We start from the raw sequence: 21,211 nt of genomic DNA, 5'->3' as shown, positions 1-21,211 counted from the left end.
TTATCTCTGCGAGCAGCTTAGCAATTATATTAGGGATTTTGAGCAGTAGTTTGAAGGGAATAGAATCCGTTGGGTGATAGGCGGGTTTCATCTTTTTTAGTATGTTTTCTATTTCGAGGGGAGAAGTGGGATCGAAAGCATTGAAGTTGGCTTTCTGGGAGATGGTAGAGGAATAAGGAGGAGGTGGTTGTGTATTTGAGGTGGCGAGCGGGGCTAAGAGGTTTAAGATTTTATTCTCAAAGAAGATAGCCAGTTCTGAAGATTTGGATTGGGCTAGGTTGTCTGAGATGGTGGGAGAGGCTGGCTGAGTAAGATCCTTGACATAGGAGAACAGGGCCTTGGCATCAAAGAAGAAGTGATGGATTTTGCGGGCGTAGAAGTCTCTCTTTGTACTAGGGAACCGCAGGTTCTGTGACTTTCCTCTGCTGGAGTCAGAGAAATACTTAATACTGAAGGGACGTAGAGGGCACACCAGTGACTGGGAGAGCGCCCTTCAAGTTTTCCTCTGACTCCCTCTGCTGGAAGGGGGACATAACCCACTGTCTGGACTGATCCGGGTACCTACAGGGAACTCTAATATTAGGTATGGTTAACAGGCAGTGTGCATATACAGCAAAGTGCTACACTTTCATATTTTGGATATCATTCCTGTGAGTACCGCTCATCCTTTCCACCTTGTGTAATAAAAGAACAACTCTTTATTGTATATGTAAATCAGTCATAGGACCCTGAGAATTGAACCCAGAAATCTAAATTTTAAAATTTTAATTTAATTTTTTCTAGGCTGAATTTATTTCCCAATATTTATTTTTGTCTTGTATGACACTGTACGTGTTTCAAAGAACAGAACTGGATGAAGAACAGAAATAATAGTGAGGAAGGAGAACATGATTATACACAAGTCTGTAAACGTTTATTGCAACCTGTACATGCCTTGTCCTTTAGCATATGTCTCTGTACAAATATATTCTCAGTTCAGCAGTCACATACAGAATGGATTATGTCTCTTTACAAGCTCAGTCCACAGGATACACAGACTGTTTCTTTTTCTAAGCTTGAAATCAGCAACCAAGTCATACAGAAGACACAGGCTGTGCCTCTTTTGGAGCACATCCATGTTATAAAGGAGACACAGACTGTGCCTTCTATTGGAGCACATCCATGTTATACAGGAGACAGACTGTTTCTCTACTGAAGCACATCCACTTTACACAGGAGACACAGCTGGGCCTCTAATGAAGCTCCAGATTAGCACATCTGAGGCACAGAGGAGACACAGACTGTACCTCTTTTATAAGTCTGAAATCTGTAAAAGTCAGTATGTAAACATCCCATGATGCATTGCTCTTTGTCCGGTGGCATGAGGTCTGACAACATTACGCACACGTGATCACTAGAAGGGGTAGTTGGAAGCTTAGCACCTCAGAACCCACTCACAGTGCCAGCTTCTGTTCCATATAGTAGAATAGAGAAAGTGGAAGGTTGTAATCTGTTACAAGGTTAGATCATACTTGGAACAAGGGAAACGGTGAGATTACATTTATTAATAATTTTACTCACAATTATGAAGCGGAGGAGGGAGGGGAGTGGGGCATGAGATAACACCTGTAAATACAATGTCAGCATTCTGCCATACCAGAGATCTGCCTCTCCACAGAGATGGTGGTAGCCCTGTTAACAGACTCCCTTCCCCATTAGTTCTCCTATTAAGGCAGATGCTACGCAACACCCAAAGCTTTTCAGACTTCAGCTGTCAGGGCTTGAAATTATTCTGGTCAAATTGCAGAACCACCTTTCCATTGACTGCATCCAATACTCATGTCCTTATTCTTTATTTTCACTTGGGATGAGCACAGCTATTGGACTTCAGGATCTTCCGACAACCCTCGTCTGCCTTTTAGGCGCTCTGTTTTGTGATAGAAAGGGTAGGAAGGTCCAGCTCATATTCGAGTTTAACTAGATTCAATCTGATGCTGGCTCACAGGCTCTGTCACTACATCTCTTAGTGTATTTTGGCATATTCTGCCCCATTCTTATCCATCTTGTTACCCTGTGGAGGTTGTCTAGGGAATGGACCTAATGAAGTACAATGCAAAGCCTGAAGGAGCAGCACCCTCAAACCCATCAGTTGCTTCAGCAGCAGCATGGCACCTGAACACTCCTTCTCAGGCTCCCAGCATTGACGGCATCAAGATTCCCAATTCATTGGTGTGACGTAGTAGCACCCTTTCTGCACTCAGTCCTTGTGAGCAAGCACAGCCATCAAGTCTGTTTAATACATGGATTTATAAAAACTTGTGTCAGTCAGTGTGAGTGCCATTTCTAGCACATAAAAGCAAGCAGGAGTTATCACACAAGGAGATATGGTCTATGACCTCCTCTTTTTGTGTGGCAACTAGACGCATGAGTTTAAGCCAAACAAAATCTCCCTTCTAAATACTATTCCCAAAGTCTGAGGGCCTGACACTAACAGGGAGTACACTTGCTTCTCTTTAACCTTTGGGATCCTCTCTCTCATGCAGAGTGCTTCCAGGGCTTGGCATTTTGCTCCTGGGAGAGGACAGACCACATCAAGCTCCAGCCCCCACTTCCCTATATCACATCTCATGCCGTAAAGGAGGGAGGCCCCTGCCTCTCAGTTCAGCACAGAACCACAGAATGGGGACAACGCCCTTCTGCAGCAACACTGCTGCCTTCCATGCATTTCAGCAGCTCGCATTTCTCAGTTTTTGAACACTGTGCAAATACTTATTGTTTCTGAAATGTAAAATAGCTTGTCATTATACTGTAGTTACAGAAAAAAATTAAATTAATAAAGAAAAACCCCTGTTCGACGAGGCATCAACAAGTTGGCATCCAGTGAGGTACCACTGTCTTGAGCAGTTAAGGCGCTTTCTCACCTGTGGCTAGAGCCTTAGGAACGTGCCTGCCCACACGCACGCGCGCACACCCAAACACACACACACACACACATATCTACAGTCTTCAGCTAGCATTGTGTCCCACAGATAGCAGCAATTCAAGGAAATAGGAAGGGAGATGAGGAAGAGAGGCCCGACTTCAACAAGTTGCAAGGCCTGGTGCCATGAAAGACCTTATGAGCCCTTCCTGCTTCCCACGATGGGTCTCTTCTGCACCATGATGCTGCTGAGTGCCAAGAAATTCTGAAGGGAAGAAGCCAGGCAATGTAGCTCTGATCCGATTCTTCAGTCTGAGGAACCTAGAGCCAAGGAGTTACAACCATCAGTAATCAAAGCTTCCATCACCTTCACATGGCACACAGTATTCCCCTGAAGTGGTGGGAAGGAGAGAAGCCAAAGCTCTATCACCCTCTTCCTGCTGACTGTAAGAGGGGCTTCCATCACGTCCCCACAACCTGCATATAATTATCCCTCTGTAATTGTGGGAGGGTAATGGCAAGCCTGGGAGCCCATCCATGGTGCTCCTAATACCTCCCCTCTCAGTACACTGAGCGTTTGCAGTAAAGAATTAACAGGCCGATGCAGCAAGATGCCTGCTCAAAACAGGCACTAATGTGTGTGCAGCCACATCCCCTGGACGCCCGATGCAGTATTTAAATGAGAAGGAAGTCGGAGCAGTGTAAAAAAGGGCACGCTAAGGGAGAATTGTGCATCTGCAAGATTCAAAAGTAGTTACTGCATGAGGCGCCCACCCACATTTGCAGCGGTCACTCTACAAGCGTCCGTTTTGATCTTGCTTTTTTAAAAACATTTTTTATTTTGCTGAGGTTGCAGGTGTATTATATTAGGCGCCAATTGTTACAGGCGTCTAAATTGTGTGGCCCTACGAAAAGTGGATGAAATCAATATACTTTTATTTTTCTCCACCGTAAGCAGTAAATTCAAGAGCCGCAATGATACTAAAGAGGAGGACACACTTATCGCAACACAGAGGACCATATGTTTTAATGTTTCTCATGAGCCCTTGACTGCAAGTTAACTTTACTCAAGCTCCGCGGCGGGAGGTAAATTCCCAGTGTTAAAAGGTGTGTGTGTTGAGCACCCAGCCTTTAGGCGCGCTTTCCTGCATCGGGCGGTAATAGCTAATAGCTTCATCCTTATGGAATTTAAATGCGATAGGCGCTAGTTAGGACACATTTGTTAGCATGCGCTATATGGATGCGCTAAGCCCCTTATTGCACTGGATGCCAGTCTAGTACGCCCATAATGCGCGTCCAACCACAAGTAAACCTTTGCACTAGGCTGGGCGCACTTTGTTGTATCGGCCTGTGAGAGCTCTGGACAAAGATGCAACTTTCTTATTAACAGGTTGACTGGGTTAGAAGTCGTTCTATGCACAGGGGCAGAGTTCTTCTGAAGGAAAGGGATTGGAGAGGAAGAGCTGCACTGAGAAGCAGAGTTCTTATTGATGGAGGTGAAGGTGATTTCAGAGTAGAGGCAGTACAGAGAAGGTCTATCAAAACGGTGCAAGGTCTGCACCAAAAATCCTAACACTGGAAAATATTTCTTCACAGAAAGAGTAAGCAGACACATGGAACAGCCTCCCAATGGAGAAAGTGGAAGCAAAAACAGTAAAAGAATTCAAGAAAGCCTGGGATATGCAGAATGGATCCATAGTGGCAAGAAAATGAAGGATAAAGTAGAAGTGAAGGGAAAGTTAAGAGATCAAGCAGGGAAGGGCATCCTGTGGTTTGTCTCTGCCATCATATTCTCAGCTTCTGTGCTCCCATCATGCCCTACACTTACAGGCAGTGCAGAAAGGCACATTAACTGCTGCTATCCGAGGCCTGGCCCAAATGTGCAACTTGAACAGGATCCCTCAGTTCCTCTTCCTGCTGCTCCACCTCCTCCCATCCTCCCAGCTGAAGTCCTCGGTATCCAGCTGCAGCTGGCCTCAACCCCGAGCTCAAAGCTGAAAAGAGGAACACAATTTGCTTGGCTTATTAATGGCTTCTAGGTTTTCTGCTACAGTATGTCAGCTCGCTCTTGCTGCCAATGTGATGCACATACAAAGAAAAATCACTCCTGTAACCTAGGGGCTTATTTACTTAAGTGCATTAAAAACGCACTTTAATGAGGTTTTTCACGTGCTTTAATCCCCCTTTCCCCCCATGAACATGGGCATTAAGCCCTTAGTGAATCCTGTTCTTGCAGTAAAGCAAGATCCCACAGCTGGGTATGAGTGTATAGTGGCAGAAATGCACATTAGAGGGCACCCAGCCAACAAACGGCAACTGACCTTGAGTTACTATCCCTCCGCATATTCAGTCCCTGGCATTAAATCCCCTCAAAACAGATAAAGTCCATCCCTGCTTTCTACCTCTAAAGGTAGCACTGTCCCCAGCTCTACATACCACTCTCCCCACAATACCCCCAAATTCTCTCCTCTCACATCTCCCCCCACACAGGTCCCAATTTGGAGAAGAACAATCCAACTGCTAGCACGAGTACACTATACCCATTGGTCCTGAGTCCATCTGCTACACGCTAGGAAATCCCTAGTTGCTCCTGCCCAGTCAGCACCAAAATCCAAAATGGCACTAGCAAGACAGGAGCACCTGAGAATCACTCCTTCCAAAGTGAGAATCCAGGGGCTCCGCTGGGGTTAGGTCAGAAGGTCCAGAAAAGGAAGAGGGGACAGCACTGAGGGAGATTTTTTGGGTACTGGGCAGGGGCAGGTTCTGGAACCAGTGGTTGGGGGGTCCAAGGGGTTTATCTGCTTCTTCTACTATTACTACTAAACCTTTTTATAGCATGATATATGTAGCACTGTATAGGTTCTGCTTACAATCCAATCAAGCCCAACAGCCAAGACAAATAAGAGGATCCTGAGTTTTGAATCACCTGCCCTGTCAAACGAATAACTTTTAGCTGGGTAGATTACCCAGCTAAACGTTACCCGGATTAAAAAAAAAAAGGTGGTGCAGAGGTGTTCTAGGGTCAGAGCTTAAACTTAGATAGGCAGTGCCAATATTCACCGCTATCAGGTTAAGTTTAGCTGGGTAAATCTGGTTGTGGTGAAAAAAAGGTCTAAAGTTTTCAAGATACATTTACCCAGGTAACTTTAGGTCTACCCGACTATGTTTAGTATATAGCTGGTTGAGTTAAAAAAAAACCAACCCACTCCACTGGCCAGCAGCAACCCAATTCTACCCCTTTCCCCCACTGCAGGCAGAAGCAGTCCAATTACCCTCCCATCCCAAACTTAAAATGAAAAATGTCAGGCCTGTAGCACCTGATTTACCACTCTTACCTGCAAGATTTTTTAAACAAATGCTAGGGTCATAGTGGCCTGATACCCCCTTTTCCATTCTTGAAAAAGAAGGAGCTCCACTGCCCTTCTAATGAGTCAAAACCATCCAGTACCCAAGCAGCAGGAGGAGGAGGAGAAACCTTTACCTCCTCCTGTGGAGTGAATATCTAAGGTGAAATTTAAACTTACCTGTTAATTTCCTTTCCTTTAGTTCTGCCATATCGGTCCAGGCAAGTGGATTATGTCCCACCTGTCCACAGATGGAGACAAAAAAAAAAAAAAGTTCAAAGCTGATTTCACTCTCCCATGGGGGTTTGGGGCCTTCAGTTCTTCAGTATCCTCCGTCAAAGTCAAGATAAACAAAGACAACTGTTTGTTTTGGTTTCCAAATCACCATCACAACCAAACCTAATGCAGCCAAGAAACTTCACTCCATAGTCATTAACCCAAGAACTAGGTAATCCCTACACCAAGATCATGATTAAGCCAACTACCTTCAGAGTGGGCAACAAAATTGCTGCTGAACTACTCAGACAGAGCCCTTGATCATTGCATCTTTCCTGGATGGGTTCTGGACTGGTCTGGCAAGACTAACGGAAAGGAAATTAATAACTAAGTATATATTTCACCTTCTTTATCATCCATGCCAGACAAGTAAGACATACCCAAGACTCAACCAGACCAGGTGGGAGGAAGCCACAATATTTCTCAGGACTCCTGCATCCAAGGTGTACCCTTTCCCAGCCTGTACACCCACATTGAGATGCTTAGAGCAGGGATGTAACGAAGGCAATACTGCCCTGTCATTATCCTCTGGAAAGAGATTCTGATTCTGCCTACAAAGAGTCCTATACCCTTGTCAAGCTCACTTGACAGCCCTTTGGGATCTGCAAACTCTTGCTGGAGCAGGTTGAAGCACTCATCTCCTTAATTCCTTTTGAAATCAATGCCTTAGAAACGTGTTTTAATAGGACACATCAAAGACCTATCCAAGAAAAGACTGGTCACCTACAAACATCTCAAAGATGACCTACAACAGAATTGACAATAGCTGTTCCTGTCCTGGCTTTCTCACATCGTAAGTAACCAAAGCCCGATTCCAACAGAAGTGAAACACTACCCTTAAAAGAGGAATAGTACTGGTGCAGAGATACCCTTTCCTTTAAAATTAACAAATGTATTAATTGCTTAACTGCTGGAAATCTAGATGAATTACTCTTTAAACATTCATAATCAGATAAAAGATAAAGACAATCCCATACAATTAATAAAACTTATCCACATTAAATAATGTCCTATAAAAAAAATTCTCAATAATATTAAACATCTAAAAGTGAAATAAAATGAATAAAATAATAAAACTGATCCCAGAACCATTCTGAATGCAATTAAAATAGTCAATCAGAAAATGCCTGTTTAAATAAAAATGTTTTCAATAAGGTCTTAAATATCTTTGGGCAATCTGATCATCTCATATTTTCTGGGAAAGTGTTCCACATTTTCGACACAGAATTGAGAAAGAGCACTCCTGCGTCTCTCTCAACCAAACATGCTTCAAAAAGGGAATATCTAATAGTCCATGCTGGGATGATTTAAACTGTCACGTGGATTGTAAATTTTCAACATGGCATTGGCCCATGGAAACGAGTCAAGTTTCAATAATGAATGTACAAGTAAGGAGAAATTACTACTTACCTGATCATTTCCTTTCCTTTAGTGAAGGGTAGGTCAATCCCAACAAGTAGGTTATGCACCTCTGCCAGCAGATGGAGAAGGAACAAAAAGCTGACATCACGGCCATATAGTCCCACCCTAACATCAGCCCGCCAGTATTCTCTGGAAAAGCCAAACTGTGGACAAACTGATTACACCTAAACATTATTATCAATAGGCAAAGTTTCATGTTTCTCAACTAACATAAACACTGAACTCTGTCAAAGAAAGGAACATATCTAGCAAACTAAGGCTAGAGAAGTCACTTACCAGTTGACAACAAAAAGCAGGAATCATACTCTGCTAACTACAAATTCAAACACTGGCCGCCGAGGGCGGATTCTGGATTAACCTACCCTTCACTAAAGCAAAGGAAATTATCAGGTAAGAAGTAATTTCTTCTTCCTTAGGGCCAGATTTTAAAAGCCCTACATGCGTAAATCCAGCTGGATTTACTCGCGTAGTGGGGCTACGTGCGCCGAGCCTATTTTGCATACGCCCGGCGATGCGCACAAGCCCCAGGACGCACGTATGTCCCGGGGCTTGAAAAAAGGGGCGGGGAAGTCCGGGGTCTGGCAGGGGCATGGCCAGAGGCCTCCGTAGGGCCTCTAGGCCGGGGGGTTGTGCCCAGTACTCGGCCGGCAGGCGCAACTTGCATAACAAAGGTATGGGGGGGGGGGGGTTTAGGTAGGGCTGGGGGGTGGGTTAGGGAGGGGAAGCTGGGGAAGGGCAGAAGGAAAGTTCCCTCCGAGGCCGCTCCGATTTCGGAACGGCCTGGGAGGGAACAGGGAAAGCCATTGGGGCTCCCCTAGGGCTCGGCGCGAGCAAGGTGCACAAGTGTGCACCCCCTTGTGCGCGCCAACCCCAGATTTTATAACATGTGCGTGGCTGTGCGCGCATGTTCTAAAATCGGGCGTAGATTTGTGCGTGCAGGTCAAACCTAACGAGTGGGATGTAACAAAGCTGATCTAGAAAAGGATGGGAGGCTGCCAGCGGTCCAGGCAATACCGCCTGTGAAAAGGTGGCATTCTCTCTAGCCCTAACATCCAAATGGTAATGCTTGGGGAAGGAGAGCAAAGATGACCATGTCACCACTCGGCAGATTTTAACAGGCAACAACAAATGAAGTTTCACCCTCGATACCGCCTGAACCCACGTGAAACACGGTCTAATCTGTCTTGATAAGGCAACTTCAACAGCCACATAGGCCTTCGTAATGACTTCCTTAACCCAGCAGGCAAACATTGTCCACGTCGTCTGAGTTCCTTACTTACCTCCTATAACTGGAAATACCCAGTATATTTTTAAATTATAACTTTAATAAAATTTTTTGAAATGCAAGATAATTCAAAAAGTGCTCAATGTGAACAATATTTTGAAAATTTTTAATGAGGAGGAAAAAGACTTCAGATGCCAATTCTCAGGCCTAACCACCTTGTGAACTGGATTTAAAGTGCAAAATCATTAGTCATAAAAACCTCCAGATTAAAATGAACAACTATTTGCACATTCAAAAAAATGTGCTTCATAATGTGCAAGAGAAAAACAATTTAAGAGATTGTTCATATAAGTGTAAATCATTTAATAAATTTTACTTAGCTTTTAGCCTTTGAGATAATTCGGTATGCTGTAATTTGAGCGAAGCAATGCGGACTTGGAAGATGGCATACCATCCAGAGACCGGGGTGACTGTACCAACATTCATCTATGTATAATGAATAAATTTAGACGCTCACTCCACAATGCTGTCACATGACCATCATCCTAGGCATCATCGTATTAGCTTACACTTTTTAAACTCTGCCTTATGCTTAATCATAGGTCATTTAAATGGAAAGTCCCACAGAATTCCTTTTTTTTGAAATTTTTATATGCTATTAAAATTCGAAAAGTACTTAACTTAGACACAGGTCTGTGTTTCAGACTGCTGGTGCTTTTTACTAGTCCTTCTTCAAGGGTAATGTTCCTGCATCAAACGAAACTCGTAAGTCAATATTCAAGCACAATATGCATGTTACACCGACCAATTATTTATTCCTAGATCAACAGCACTACCAGGGTACTCACAAGATGTTTTTAAAGATGGCGATCCAGCGTTTTGTTCCAAATCATTTTCATTTCCGTGAATCTCTGGAACTGACTTAAATACCAACTTAATGACGTCACTAGACTCCTCCCCTCAATGGATTAATACCCTAGATAATAACCTCCAGTTTACAATGTCATATCATACGTCTCAGATTGACTATTTGGATATACACATACAAAAAGATGGAGGTAAAATTGCCACGAGTTTGTTTAGGAAACCTTGTGAAAAAAATACTCTTCTTCATTACACCAGCTTCCATTCTCATCATTTACGCAAGAATTTACCTATCGGGTAATTCTTGCGGCTGAGACGTTTATGTAGAAAGAAAGAAGAATTTTGCTTTCAAGACGAAATTCTGGCGAGCAGGTTACTACAGCGGGGTTATCCTATCCGATATATCAAGAAAGCCTTAAAACGAGCTTCTAATGCGAAACGTCATTGGTTTCTATTAGACAAGGCACACGATGACAGTAAGTCTCCCTTAGTCTGTATGATACCATTTTCAGACAGAGCTGCTTTAATTTCATCTCTTATCACACATCACTGGTTCATCTTGAAACCTCATTTAGAGGTATTTGAAGAACGTCCCCTCATTACTTACAGTCGGGGGCGTAATGTTGGCGATGTCCTGGTGCATTCTTTCCTTAAAGAATCAACCATTAATTATTCTAATCTTCCCCGGGGGAATTGGCCCTGTGAACATTGCTCAGTATGTGATCAAGCAATTAACGGGGAGATGTGGGTAGATGCTAAGGGACATGTTCATCGAGCTTTTCAACATACAGATTGTTCTTCTACACATGTAATATACCTGATTGAATGTCCATGTAAATTGTACTATGTGGGCAGGACTAAGAGGATGGTGCGCACCAGACTCATCAAGCACAGAAGTTGTATTTCTACTGAAAAACTCACAGCTCCGATGGTCACACATTGTAAAGAATTTCAGCATAAGTTTGATGAGCTTCGTTGGAGAATTTTGGAGAAAATACAGATACACCAGCAGCAATGGATCTTCAAATTAGGAACTGTGACACCTGAAAGTTTAAATGCCTCTGTTGAATGATAGTCCCTCATTTAGGAGGGGAGGGGTCTAGTGACATCATTAAGTTGATATTTAAGTCAGTTCCGGAGATTCCCGGAAATGAAAATGATTTGGAACAAAACGCTGGATCGCCATCTTTAAAAACATCTTGTGATTACTCTGGTAGTGCTGTTGATCTAGGAATAAATAACTGGTCGGTGTAACATGCATATTGTGCTTGAATATTGACTTACAAGTTTCGTTTGACGCAGGAACATTACCCTTGAAGAAGGACTAGTAAAAAGCACCAGCAGTCTGAAACACGGACCCGTGTCTAAGTTAAGTACTTTTCGAATTTTAATAGCATATAAAAATTTCAAAAAAAAGGAATTGTGTGGGACTTTCCATTTAAATGACCTATGATTAAGCATAAGGCAGAGTTTAAACAGCGTAAGCTAATACGATGATGCCTAGTATGATGGTCATGTGACAGCACTGTAGAGTGAGCATCTAAATTTATTCATTATACATAGATGAATGTTGATACAGGCACCCCGATTAATTACGTTGACCAACAAATCTAATCACATAACGGTTTAATTTCACCTTATGATTCTAATTGCAGTTGATACCATCCAGAGAGACAGTTCTCTTTCAAGTCCGCATTGGAGTATCACTTAGAGCAGGAGCTTTCTTCCAAGTTAACCTTAGTCACCTCCTAACACCATCTAAAGAACGCTTGACATCAAAGGAACGCAAAAGGTGGTACTCATCTTCATCTCTGTCCCTGTCTAAGGCAAGCAGAGAAATGGACTGATTCAAATGAAACTCCAAAACCACTTTGGGCAAAAAATAAAGAGGACACCGTTCAAAGTGGAACAGCACCCGGAGTCATATGGAGAAAAGGTTCATGGCAGGAAAGAGCCTGTAGCTCAGAGACCTGATGAGCTGAACAGATTACTACCAGAAAAACTGTCTTCAAGGTAAGCAGCTGCAAGAAAAGAGTATGCAGCAGTAGAAAAGTTGGACCTGCCAAAAACTCGAGGACCAAGCTAAGGTCCCACAGAGGCACTAGAAGCTGCAACTGGAAGCGAAGATGTTTATCTCCCTGCAAAAAACAGGACATGTTTGGATGGAAAGACAAAGGTCCTCAAACGACTCTTCCCTTATAACAAGCCAGGGCTGCAACTTGAACCTTCAAGGTACTAAGGGCTAAACCCTTAAGCAAGCCATCCTGTAAAAATTCCAAAATCAAAGGAATATCCACCTTGTGCGGTTGAGTACCTCACACAGAACACCAGGCCTTAAGACCCTTCAAGCTCTAACATAGGCTAAAGGAGTAGAACATTTCTGGGCCTGAAGAAGAGTGGAAATTACAGCAGGTGATAAACCCCGCTTTAATAACTGAGCCCTTTCAAAGGCCAAACCATAAGACAGAATCAACCTGAATCCTCTTACAGAATGAGCCCCTGACGCAAAGATCCATCTGAGACAGTAGCCCGAGGGAACTGTCCACCAGAAGTCTCTGGAGATTGACATACCACGGCCTTCAAACCCAATCCGGAACCAGTAAAAGTACAGTGTTGGTTTGACTTGTAATCCTTCTGGACCAGACTGCCTATCAGAGGCAAGGGAGAAATGCATTCAGCAGGGCGCCTCGTGGCCACTCCTGAACAAGTGCATCGATACCCATCATTTTTGGGTCCCGTCTGCGACTGAAGAAGTGTGGAATCTTTGCGTTGTTGCAGTTCGCCAACAGGCCTAGATCCAATAGGCCCCAGAGGTTTACCAGGAGCAGAAAGGCTTTGTCCGCCAACTCCCATTCTCCTGAGTCCAAGTTTCTCCTGATGAGGAAATAGGCTCTGAAGTTGTTCTTTCTAGCTATGAGAAGGCAGATATGCTTAGGAGAAGCTGTTCTAGCTGCTCGCAAATTGCCGGCACATCAACCAAACCACTCGTGCTTCCAGTTTGTTGATGTTCCACTGCCACACTGCTGCATTCCAGTGCCTTTGCAGCACCAACTCCTGACAGTGAGTCCTCCCAGTCATGAGGCTCACATCTGTTGTGAGCACTAACCAATCCAGCATTGTCAGGGAAATTCCTTTCCAAAGACGATCCACCTGTAACCACCAGTCCAACTGGGATCTCACCTCTAACGGGAGAAACAGCCTCATCGCATAGTTCTTCGACTGCAGACTCCAACAGGAGATCAAGAGGCACTGAAGTAAGTCAATGAGGTAGAGGTCTTTCGCTCTTGCAGAAGAGTAGTAATCACGTCCTCCGGATAACCTTTCTTCCTCAATTGCCGCCTTTCAAAAGCCAGGCCACTAGACAAAAGCGATCCGCCTGATTGAAAAATATAGGGCCTTGACGAAGCAGATTTTGAAGATGACTGAGTCTCAGGGGACCATTCACCGAGAGATTGACTAGATCTGTGAACCATGGTCGTTGAGGCCACTCTGGGGCCACCAGGATTACTTTTTCCTGGATGGACCTCTATCCTTCGGAGAATCTTGCTGATCAGAGGCCATGGAGGAAAGTTATAGAGAAGCACATTGATTGGCCATGAAAGGGCCAGTGCATCGACCCCTTCTGCTCCATCTTCCCTTCTGCATCTGAAAAAGTGAGGAGCCTTGGCATTTCTTTGAGTTGCCATCAAGTCCAGATGGGGAGACCCCCATCTGTGAGAGACAAGGTCCATCGCTTTGTTGGAAAGTTCCCACTCTCTGGGGTCTATCTGCTGTCGACTCAGAAAATCCGCTTGCATATTGTCAGATCCTGCAATGTGCAATGCAGCCAGAAGGACGAGATGCCATTCCGCCCAGGCCATGAGTTGCTCCGCTTTGGAGGCTACTAGCCAAATCTTGGTGCCGCCTTGTCGGCTGATGTAGGCAACTGTCGTCGCATTGTTGGACAGGACTCTGACAGCTCGGTTGCGTATCAGTGGTAGGAAGTGGTGCAGCACCAAATGAACTGCTCTTGTTTCCAGGTGATTGATGGACCAACTCGCCTTCTCCGACGAACATTGGCCCTGGACTGATCGGGACTGACAGACTGCTCCGCGACTCAAGTGCTCCAGAACAAGCCACCAATCAAGACTGGACCTGGGGGACTCTGTGAATGGTAAGGGGACTTGAAACTCTTCCGACTTCGGATCCCAACGGGAGAGTAACGTTCTCTGTAATGGTCTCATATGAGTATAACGCCCAAGGGACCTACTCCAGGGTGGATGCCATGGAGCCGAGGACCTGCAAATAGTCCCAGACCTTGGGGAGAGGAAGCGACAAGAGACGCCGGACCTGTGGCATCAATTTGGTAATCCGGTCTGACTGGAGGAACCCTTTGCCCACATGGGTGTCAAACCTGGCTCCCAAGAAGACCAGCACCTGATCGGGAGAAGGTTGCTCTTGGCCTGATTGATAACCTATCCGAGTGATCCCAGAAGACACACGACTCTGGTGACCGCTATCTTGCAGAGGACTCTCGATTTTGCTCAGATGAGCCAGTCGTCCAGATACTGGTGAACCAGTATACCCTCCCTCTTGAGAGCTGCCGCCACGACCACCATTACCTTGGTAAATGTGCTAGGCGCCGTAGCCAGACCGAATGGCACAAAACTGGAAATGCATGCCAAGGATCATGAACCAAAGAAACCTCTGGTGATCCCTGCAAACAGCTATGTGGAAATATGCTTCCGTTAAATCCAGGGAAGCTAAGAACTTGCCGCTGTGGACCGCCGCAATGATCAAGCGCAGGGTCTCCATCCGGAAATGTGGAACTTTGAGGGCCCTGTTCACCTTCTTCAGGTCCAGGATTGGCCGGAAGGACCCCTCCTTCTTCGGGACCATGAAATAGATGGAGTAGCATCCCATCAATTGTACCTGATGCAAGGTGAACCACTATTTTGTTTCTGCAAGTGTAAAGCACTGTAAATAAATACTTACATCAGAACTGGACTAGTTAAGGTTCATTGTGTTCCTGGACTATTCCCAAGGCTGCAACAGGCCTGAATGCACTACAGTCAGATAGATTTGGGAAAGTCAACCCTTATCCCTGAGAATGACTAACAAAAAACATATCTACTTTTTGGAATCTACTTGTGAACTGAACTAGTCAGGATGTTGAGCTCATGGCATATCTTACATTTTTATTGCTGTTAATTCATTTTTCTTTTTTTAACTGCTGTATTGATCCTGAAAGTTTTTCTGTTGTTAATTAGCACTGGCCTAATGACATTTCAGAAGCATGAATGGGACATGAAGACTAAGTTTGTCAGTGCAAGAAGCCTATGCTGTGTTTCCCAGTCCTCCCTGTGAGCCCTGGAGGTTCTGCATTGTGCTGCTAAAGCTCCTTCAGTCCTCTGTCATGGTTTCATCAATGCCTATTAATGTCTTAGCATCAGAAAGGGTCCAGGTACGCAGAAGTTACATTGAAAGGAGGGGGGCTGTTGCCAGGTAGTATGCTGGAAGGCCTATGTGCGGAATCAGGGACTGTGAAGAGGACTCTCACCTGCATCAGCTCTTGGCTCTTGTGGTATGGTTTGTGGCCGCCACACACCCGAGGAGTGCTGAGAGGGACCTTGCTGCTGTTGCTGTTGGTGTACCTAGAACAAGAGAAGAGGTCAGAAAAACTGGGTATGTCTCTCTACTTTTGCCATTACAAATGGTGGCAGGCTGAAGGTAAGCATAAAACTCATGCACAAGAGGGCTGAACTGTTTGCTGACATACTTAACAGAAAGCAATACACAAAGGCTTGGGCCTCTGGCCTCATGTATGCCAATATTTTGTCATAAAAGGGCAGGACTGTCTCAAGCTCACCTCAAACATGTAAATAGCATGTTATTAGAGGAGAGGCTCTCACAGTCAGCTCAGGCATTTAGATAGTATGTTAATGCAGGAGTAAGACTTGCTCATGCTAACCTCATAAATGTAGACAGCACATTAGTATAGGACTAGGGATCTCTCACGCTCACCTCATACATATAGATAGCATATTATTACAGGGGCAGCGCTCTCTCATATTTACCTTATACATGTCAAGCTGTCAAGATTGCAGCCTGGGAATCATAATTGACTCTAAGCTCAGGCTCTGGCTGTGACCAAGGCAGCGTTCTTTCAACTATACCAACGATGATAAGTACACCAACGATGACAAGTACACCAACGATGACATTTTAGACCCTTCTTTGATAGCCAAGCACTTGCTACAGTCAGTCATTCTTGTGTGACAATTCCTATTCCTGCCTTAGGAACTTCCTATACACTGGGCTCCCTAAAAGACTCACCTGCTGCCTGCAACTCACCTGCCACTTGCAGCTGTTGCTGAGTTGAGCTGAAAAAGGTTTGAGAATTATACCTATCCTAAATTTATACACTGGTTCATGATTAACTCCCAAGCCAAGTTCAAAGGCTTTGCTCCACTCTACTGAAGTTGCCAATTCATCTGTTATATGCCCTTCTGCTTGCTATACTTAGAGCCACAAGTGCGACCAGCTGTTCCATCACCTAAAGAACTGTGACTAACAACTAGCAGATAAAGGACCTGTTATGGTTAAGCGGTATCTGGGTGGATTCTTGAGTATTGTGGCAGATGACCACGCCCACAGGGAGGAGCCCCATGAGGCGCCACAGTACTGGGCTAAACGCAGACGCACAAACACAGAGTTTAGTTCTTTTATTAAACAGCTTGTAGTCTGGAAGTAGCAGTCTCAGGACCCTCAGCAGAGGGAACTCTTCTCACCCCGTTGGTATAGGGGAATTCCGGTGCAGGTTTCCCAGCAAGGTAGAACTGTGGATGAGATAGACTGAGAGATTACTCACTAGATGGTTGCTGTGGGTATGCGATTCCACCAGGTTGAAGAAGTTTGGTAGTGGCACCGAGGCAGGGAGAGCAGGCCCTCGAGGAGCAAGTACCTGATCCCTGTAAGGCAACTGAAATAAAGCAGAGGGCCCCAGAGGACCAGGTACCCAGGTTAGCAATATCCCGAAGGGCAGAGAGAGAGCTTCCAGCGACAGCACGGAAGCGGCAGAGTAGCTTAGAACCAGCCGAAACCAATCCTTTGCTAATTCAACGAGCTAGCAACAAAGTACAGGCTAAATACCTGGATGGCGTGACATCAGTAGAGGGGAACGCCCCCAGGTTCGCGCCATAGCTGGAATAAAGATGTGGGTGGCGTGTGCACCCTAGTAGGCCCTTGGGAGGAGCATGGTGGGAGGCAGCATCATAGCTGTTCCGGGAACGCCGGAGAGGTCGGCTTGTAGACGTGGCGGCAGCCATTTTCCCTAGGGATGCGGGAGGAGCCATGAACAAGGTGAGGCAAATGGGGCGAAGCCATCTAGCACAGAAGGACGCAACAGGATCTTCTCAGGATCAGTTTCAACTCTAAGATACTCTGCCACTGAACATCGGAAATGTATCAACATAGTAACATAGTAAATGATAGCAGATAAAGACCAAATTGGACCATCCAGCCTATGTGGCTCTATGCAGATTACCCCATGCATTCTGTTAAGAGTAGTAACTGCTACTCTGTGCAGGTTACCCCCATGCAGAAATGTTACACCTAAAGTTAACATAGGTTACCCCATTTCTTCATTTCCATCCACTAGCTTTCAGGGATTCGCAGTGTTTATCCCATGCTCTTTTGAATTTCGTTACTGTTCTTGTCTTCACCACTTCTTCTGGGAAGGTATTCTATGCATCCATCACTCTTCCAGTGAAGAAATATTTCCTGACAATGGTCCTGAGTCATCCCCCTTGGAATTTCATTTCATAAGCCCTAGCTCTACAGCTTCCTTTCCATTGGAAAAAGTTTAATTTTTGTGCATCATTAATACCTTTAACATATTTTAAAATCTGTATCATATCTTCCTTGTCCCTCCTGGTATTTCTGTACTTGAAAAGAGATCAAACAATGTCTTTGGTATGTGGAACACTATTGGAGGAAATCTCATTTAACCTTTGATTTAGAAGGCCAGAAAATACAATTAGAGAGGTACAGACAAAACAGAACCAGAAAGTTCTATTTTTTAAATCAGTTCCAGCAAGCAGGTAAAAATTCTCATGAGGTGAATTCTCACCCGTTTTGGGGAGAGTACAATGCTAGAAAATGAATTGTTCGAGTGGACCTGCCGGATCTCATTGGGAGGACTTAACGCCACCCACTCCCTGGGTGGATCCACCTTTAGATGCCCTTCCTGCCCCCAGAAAGGACTGCTGTCTTTGCGAGGACTGTCTCAGCACCGAATACCCTGATGGCCTAGCAGGACAAAAACGCCTCAACTCCCAAAAACGAGGCTGAGAGGAGAAAGGCTTTTGGGCAGACTTCCTATCCTCCAAGAGTCTATTGCCCTGCGTCGCCCCTAAACACTACATAAGATGGTTGAGGTCCTCACCAAACAACAATTTGCCCTGAAAAGACAGATTACACAGCTGCGATTTCGATGAAAGATCCGCCGACCAATTACACAGCTACAAGTGACGTCTGGTTGCCACCACCAATACCATACCGTGTGCCATGGTTCTTACTAGGTCATAAAGAGCATTTGCTCTTTAGGCAACTCCCACTTCCAGACATGCCGCCTGGATTGGGGAAAGAGTCCCGGAGGCCGACTGCTCCTGTGGCTTCTGATCCAACACAAACAGGCCCGCTGCATCAGACTGCCGCCTGCAGGCCCAGACCCAGAATCTCAAAAGCTCGCTTGAGGTGCACTTCCAGCTTCCGATCCTGAACGCCCTTCAGAGTGGACTCTTCCACCACCGGGATAGTGGTCTTCCTAGTGACTGCCGAAACCGCTGCATCCACCTTCGGAACCTTGAGGACATCTAAATGCTCCTGCAACAGCGGATAAAGCTTTGACATGGCTCTGCCTACTCGCAGCCCCGAGTCCGGGGAGTCCCACTCCCGGTTAATCAGCTTCTGGATCTTCTTCGGAATGGGGAAGGTGCTGGGGTTCTCCTAACGCCATCCAGCACGGACTAACCCCTTTGGCATCAGGGTCCTCCAGAGTGAGCTTGATCCCCAATTCCTCCAACACCTGGGGGATAAGCGGGTGAAGCTCCTCTCTCTTAAAGAGACGGATCACTCGTAGATCATTGCCCTCAGTTTCCGTACCCTCAGAAACGCCCTGATCCGTTCTAGGGTCTCCTGGGTCCGGGGGGGGTCCCCGCTGGGTCCTCAACCCGATTGCCCAGCGACGAATGACTCTCATCCTCCCGAGATTCATCCGAATCTTCCAAATTGGAATCCAAATGTGCCGGGCGACCTTCGTGGGACAGCTTCCATGACCCTGCAGATCCCTGAGGAGGAACAGTCACCCTTTCAGCCGAACCCACCGGGTTGTCTCCAAACCACGCTTGCCAGCCTGCCTAGCCAGGAAGGCTTCGTGTATCAACAGCACATACTCGAGAGAGAACCAGGAAGATGTGGTAGGCCAGATGGACAAACTGAAGAGTAGTAAATCACCTAGACCAAATGGTATACACCCCAGGGTTCTGAGAGAACTAAAAAATGAAATTTCAGACCTATTTTAATTTGTAACCTATCATCAAAATCATCCATTGTACCTGAAGCTGGCCAATGCAACCCCAATATTTAAAAAGGGCTCCAGGGGTGGTCTGGGAAAATATAGACTGGTGAGCCTGACTTCAGTGTTGGGAAAAATCGTGGAAACTGTTATAAAGAATAAAATCACAAAACATTTAGATAGACATGGTTTAATTTTATTTATTTATTTATGCATTTTAAACATACTATAGACAGTAAAATACATATCAATGATTAGGTCAATTTACAGACAATACAAACAGTCAACCTTAGATCTTAATCCACTTTTATCTGACTAGGATAACTCTGGATGGCAGTTTGTTAACAACCTAGAAAAATGGTCAGGAAATTATAGATCACTTATAAGGAAATCTGGAGGTTCAAATATATTATTATACTGGAGCTATTATTAACTAACATTCCAAAGTATCAGTGCATTAAACGTTAGACTTTCTACACCTATAACCAATCTAGATAAATAACTTAATTAGAGGAACGTGCTTCAAGAAATTTCCTGAGATCTAAAGGTTCCAAAAAGACAAACCTCTCATTATTGTATTTCACAACACATTTGCAGGGAAAATAAACTACCATTTGAGCTCTGAGTTTTTTAATCTCAGGGCTCATCTGTAAAAAGTTTATTCTCCCTGTCTGAGTGGATCTAGTTATATCAGGATACATCCATATTTTTTGTGTGAGATATAGTTTATCTCGATTACCCAAAAATAATCTCAAAACTAAGTCTCTATCTTCCATTTTTATAAATCTTACACATAATGTACCCCTTGATTCCACTTGTTCATCCATTGACTTCTCTAGAAATTCAGTAAGATTATCCAGTTGTTGGGATTGATTTACTTTTTCCAAATTCTCCTTATCCTTATTAGCAATAAAAAAGATTTTTTCAATAGCTGGTATGTTTTCCATAGGTACCTGTAGATTATCTGTTAAATATCTTTTAAATTGTTCCATTGGTGATATATACTTTACATTTGGAAAATTCAGTATTCTGAGATTGTTATACCTCAAATTATTTTCCATCACTTCAATCCTCCTTGTGTTAATCAATTCTCCTTTTATTATTCCAGTCTGAATTTCTTGTATCTGATTAAGCTGTCTTTCATGAATTTCTAGTTTCTCTGAATGTTTTTTCACTGCCTCATCTGTTGTCTTTACTTGAAGATGTATATCAGAGATTTTTTTATCCAATTGATTTATAGATGTTTTCATGTCCATTAGAACCAACCAAATATTTTCTAAAGTAACTTTTGGTACTGGTTCTCCTTCAGATCTCATTTTTCCACATGCTTTTTTTTCCAGATTGTGAACATTGATCATATCTCAATCCTGAGTTCAATGTTCTACCTTCTGCACCAGTAGGTGTTGATGTTGGAGGATTTGGTATCAAGTTATTACCACCACTATTTTTTCCATCTACCTCCTGCAAACTGATTCCAGCTCCTCCTGTTATTATTTGAACCGCCTCATTTTCCTCCTTTCCATCCCCAAAGGAATTAAGTAGTGTCACGACTTCAGTGTTCTCTACTTTATTTGAATCGGAGTTTTGGGCAAGGTTAGGTGGGTCCGGAGTTATAGGTGCACCGG

General features: G+C 44.4%; 1 protein-coding gene across 11 annotated transcripts in view; it reads right to left on the bottom strand.

The window, feature by feature from the left end:
- Positions 1–891: 891 nt before the first annotated feature.
- The window catches only part of ATG9B (autophagy related 9B), a 268,139-nt gene continuing 247,819 nt past the window's right edge, over positions 892–21,211 (bottom strand). For 10 of the 11 annotated variants that reach the window (XM_029587964.1, XM_029587963.1, XM_029587957.1 and 7 more), the window contains 3 exons: positions 15,570–15,663; positions 4,728–4,893; positions 892–3,220 (listed from right to left, as the gene is read on the bottom strand). In XM_029587964.1, the coding sequence (XP_029443824.1) occupies positions 4,748–4,893; positions 15,570–15,663 (240 nt within the window). In that variant the 3' untranslated portion in view covers positions 892–3,220; positions 4,728–4,747. The remainder of the gene's footprint in view (positions 3,221–4,727; positions 4,894–15,569; positions 15,664–21,211) is intronic. The other variant, XM_029587968.1, reaches the window with a different exon arrangement.

Source organism: Rhinatrema bivittatum, chromosome 2, assembly GCF_901001135.1.
Source record: "Rhinatrema bivittatum chromosome 2, aRhiBiv1.1, whole genome shotgun sequence".
Taxonomy (NCBI): domain Eukaryota; kingdom Metazoa; phylum Chordata; class Amphibia; order Gymnophiona; family Rhinatrematidae; genus Rhinatrema; species Rhinatrema bivittatum.
This window is presented reverse-complemented; position numbering and strand designations above follow the sequence as displayed.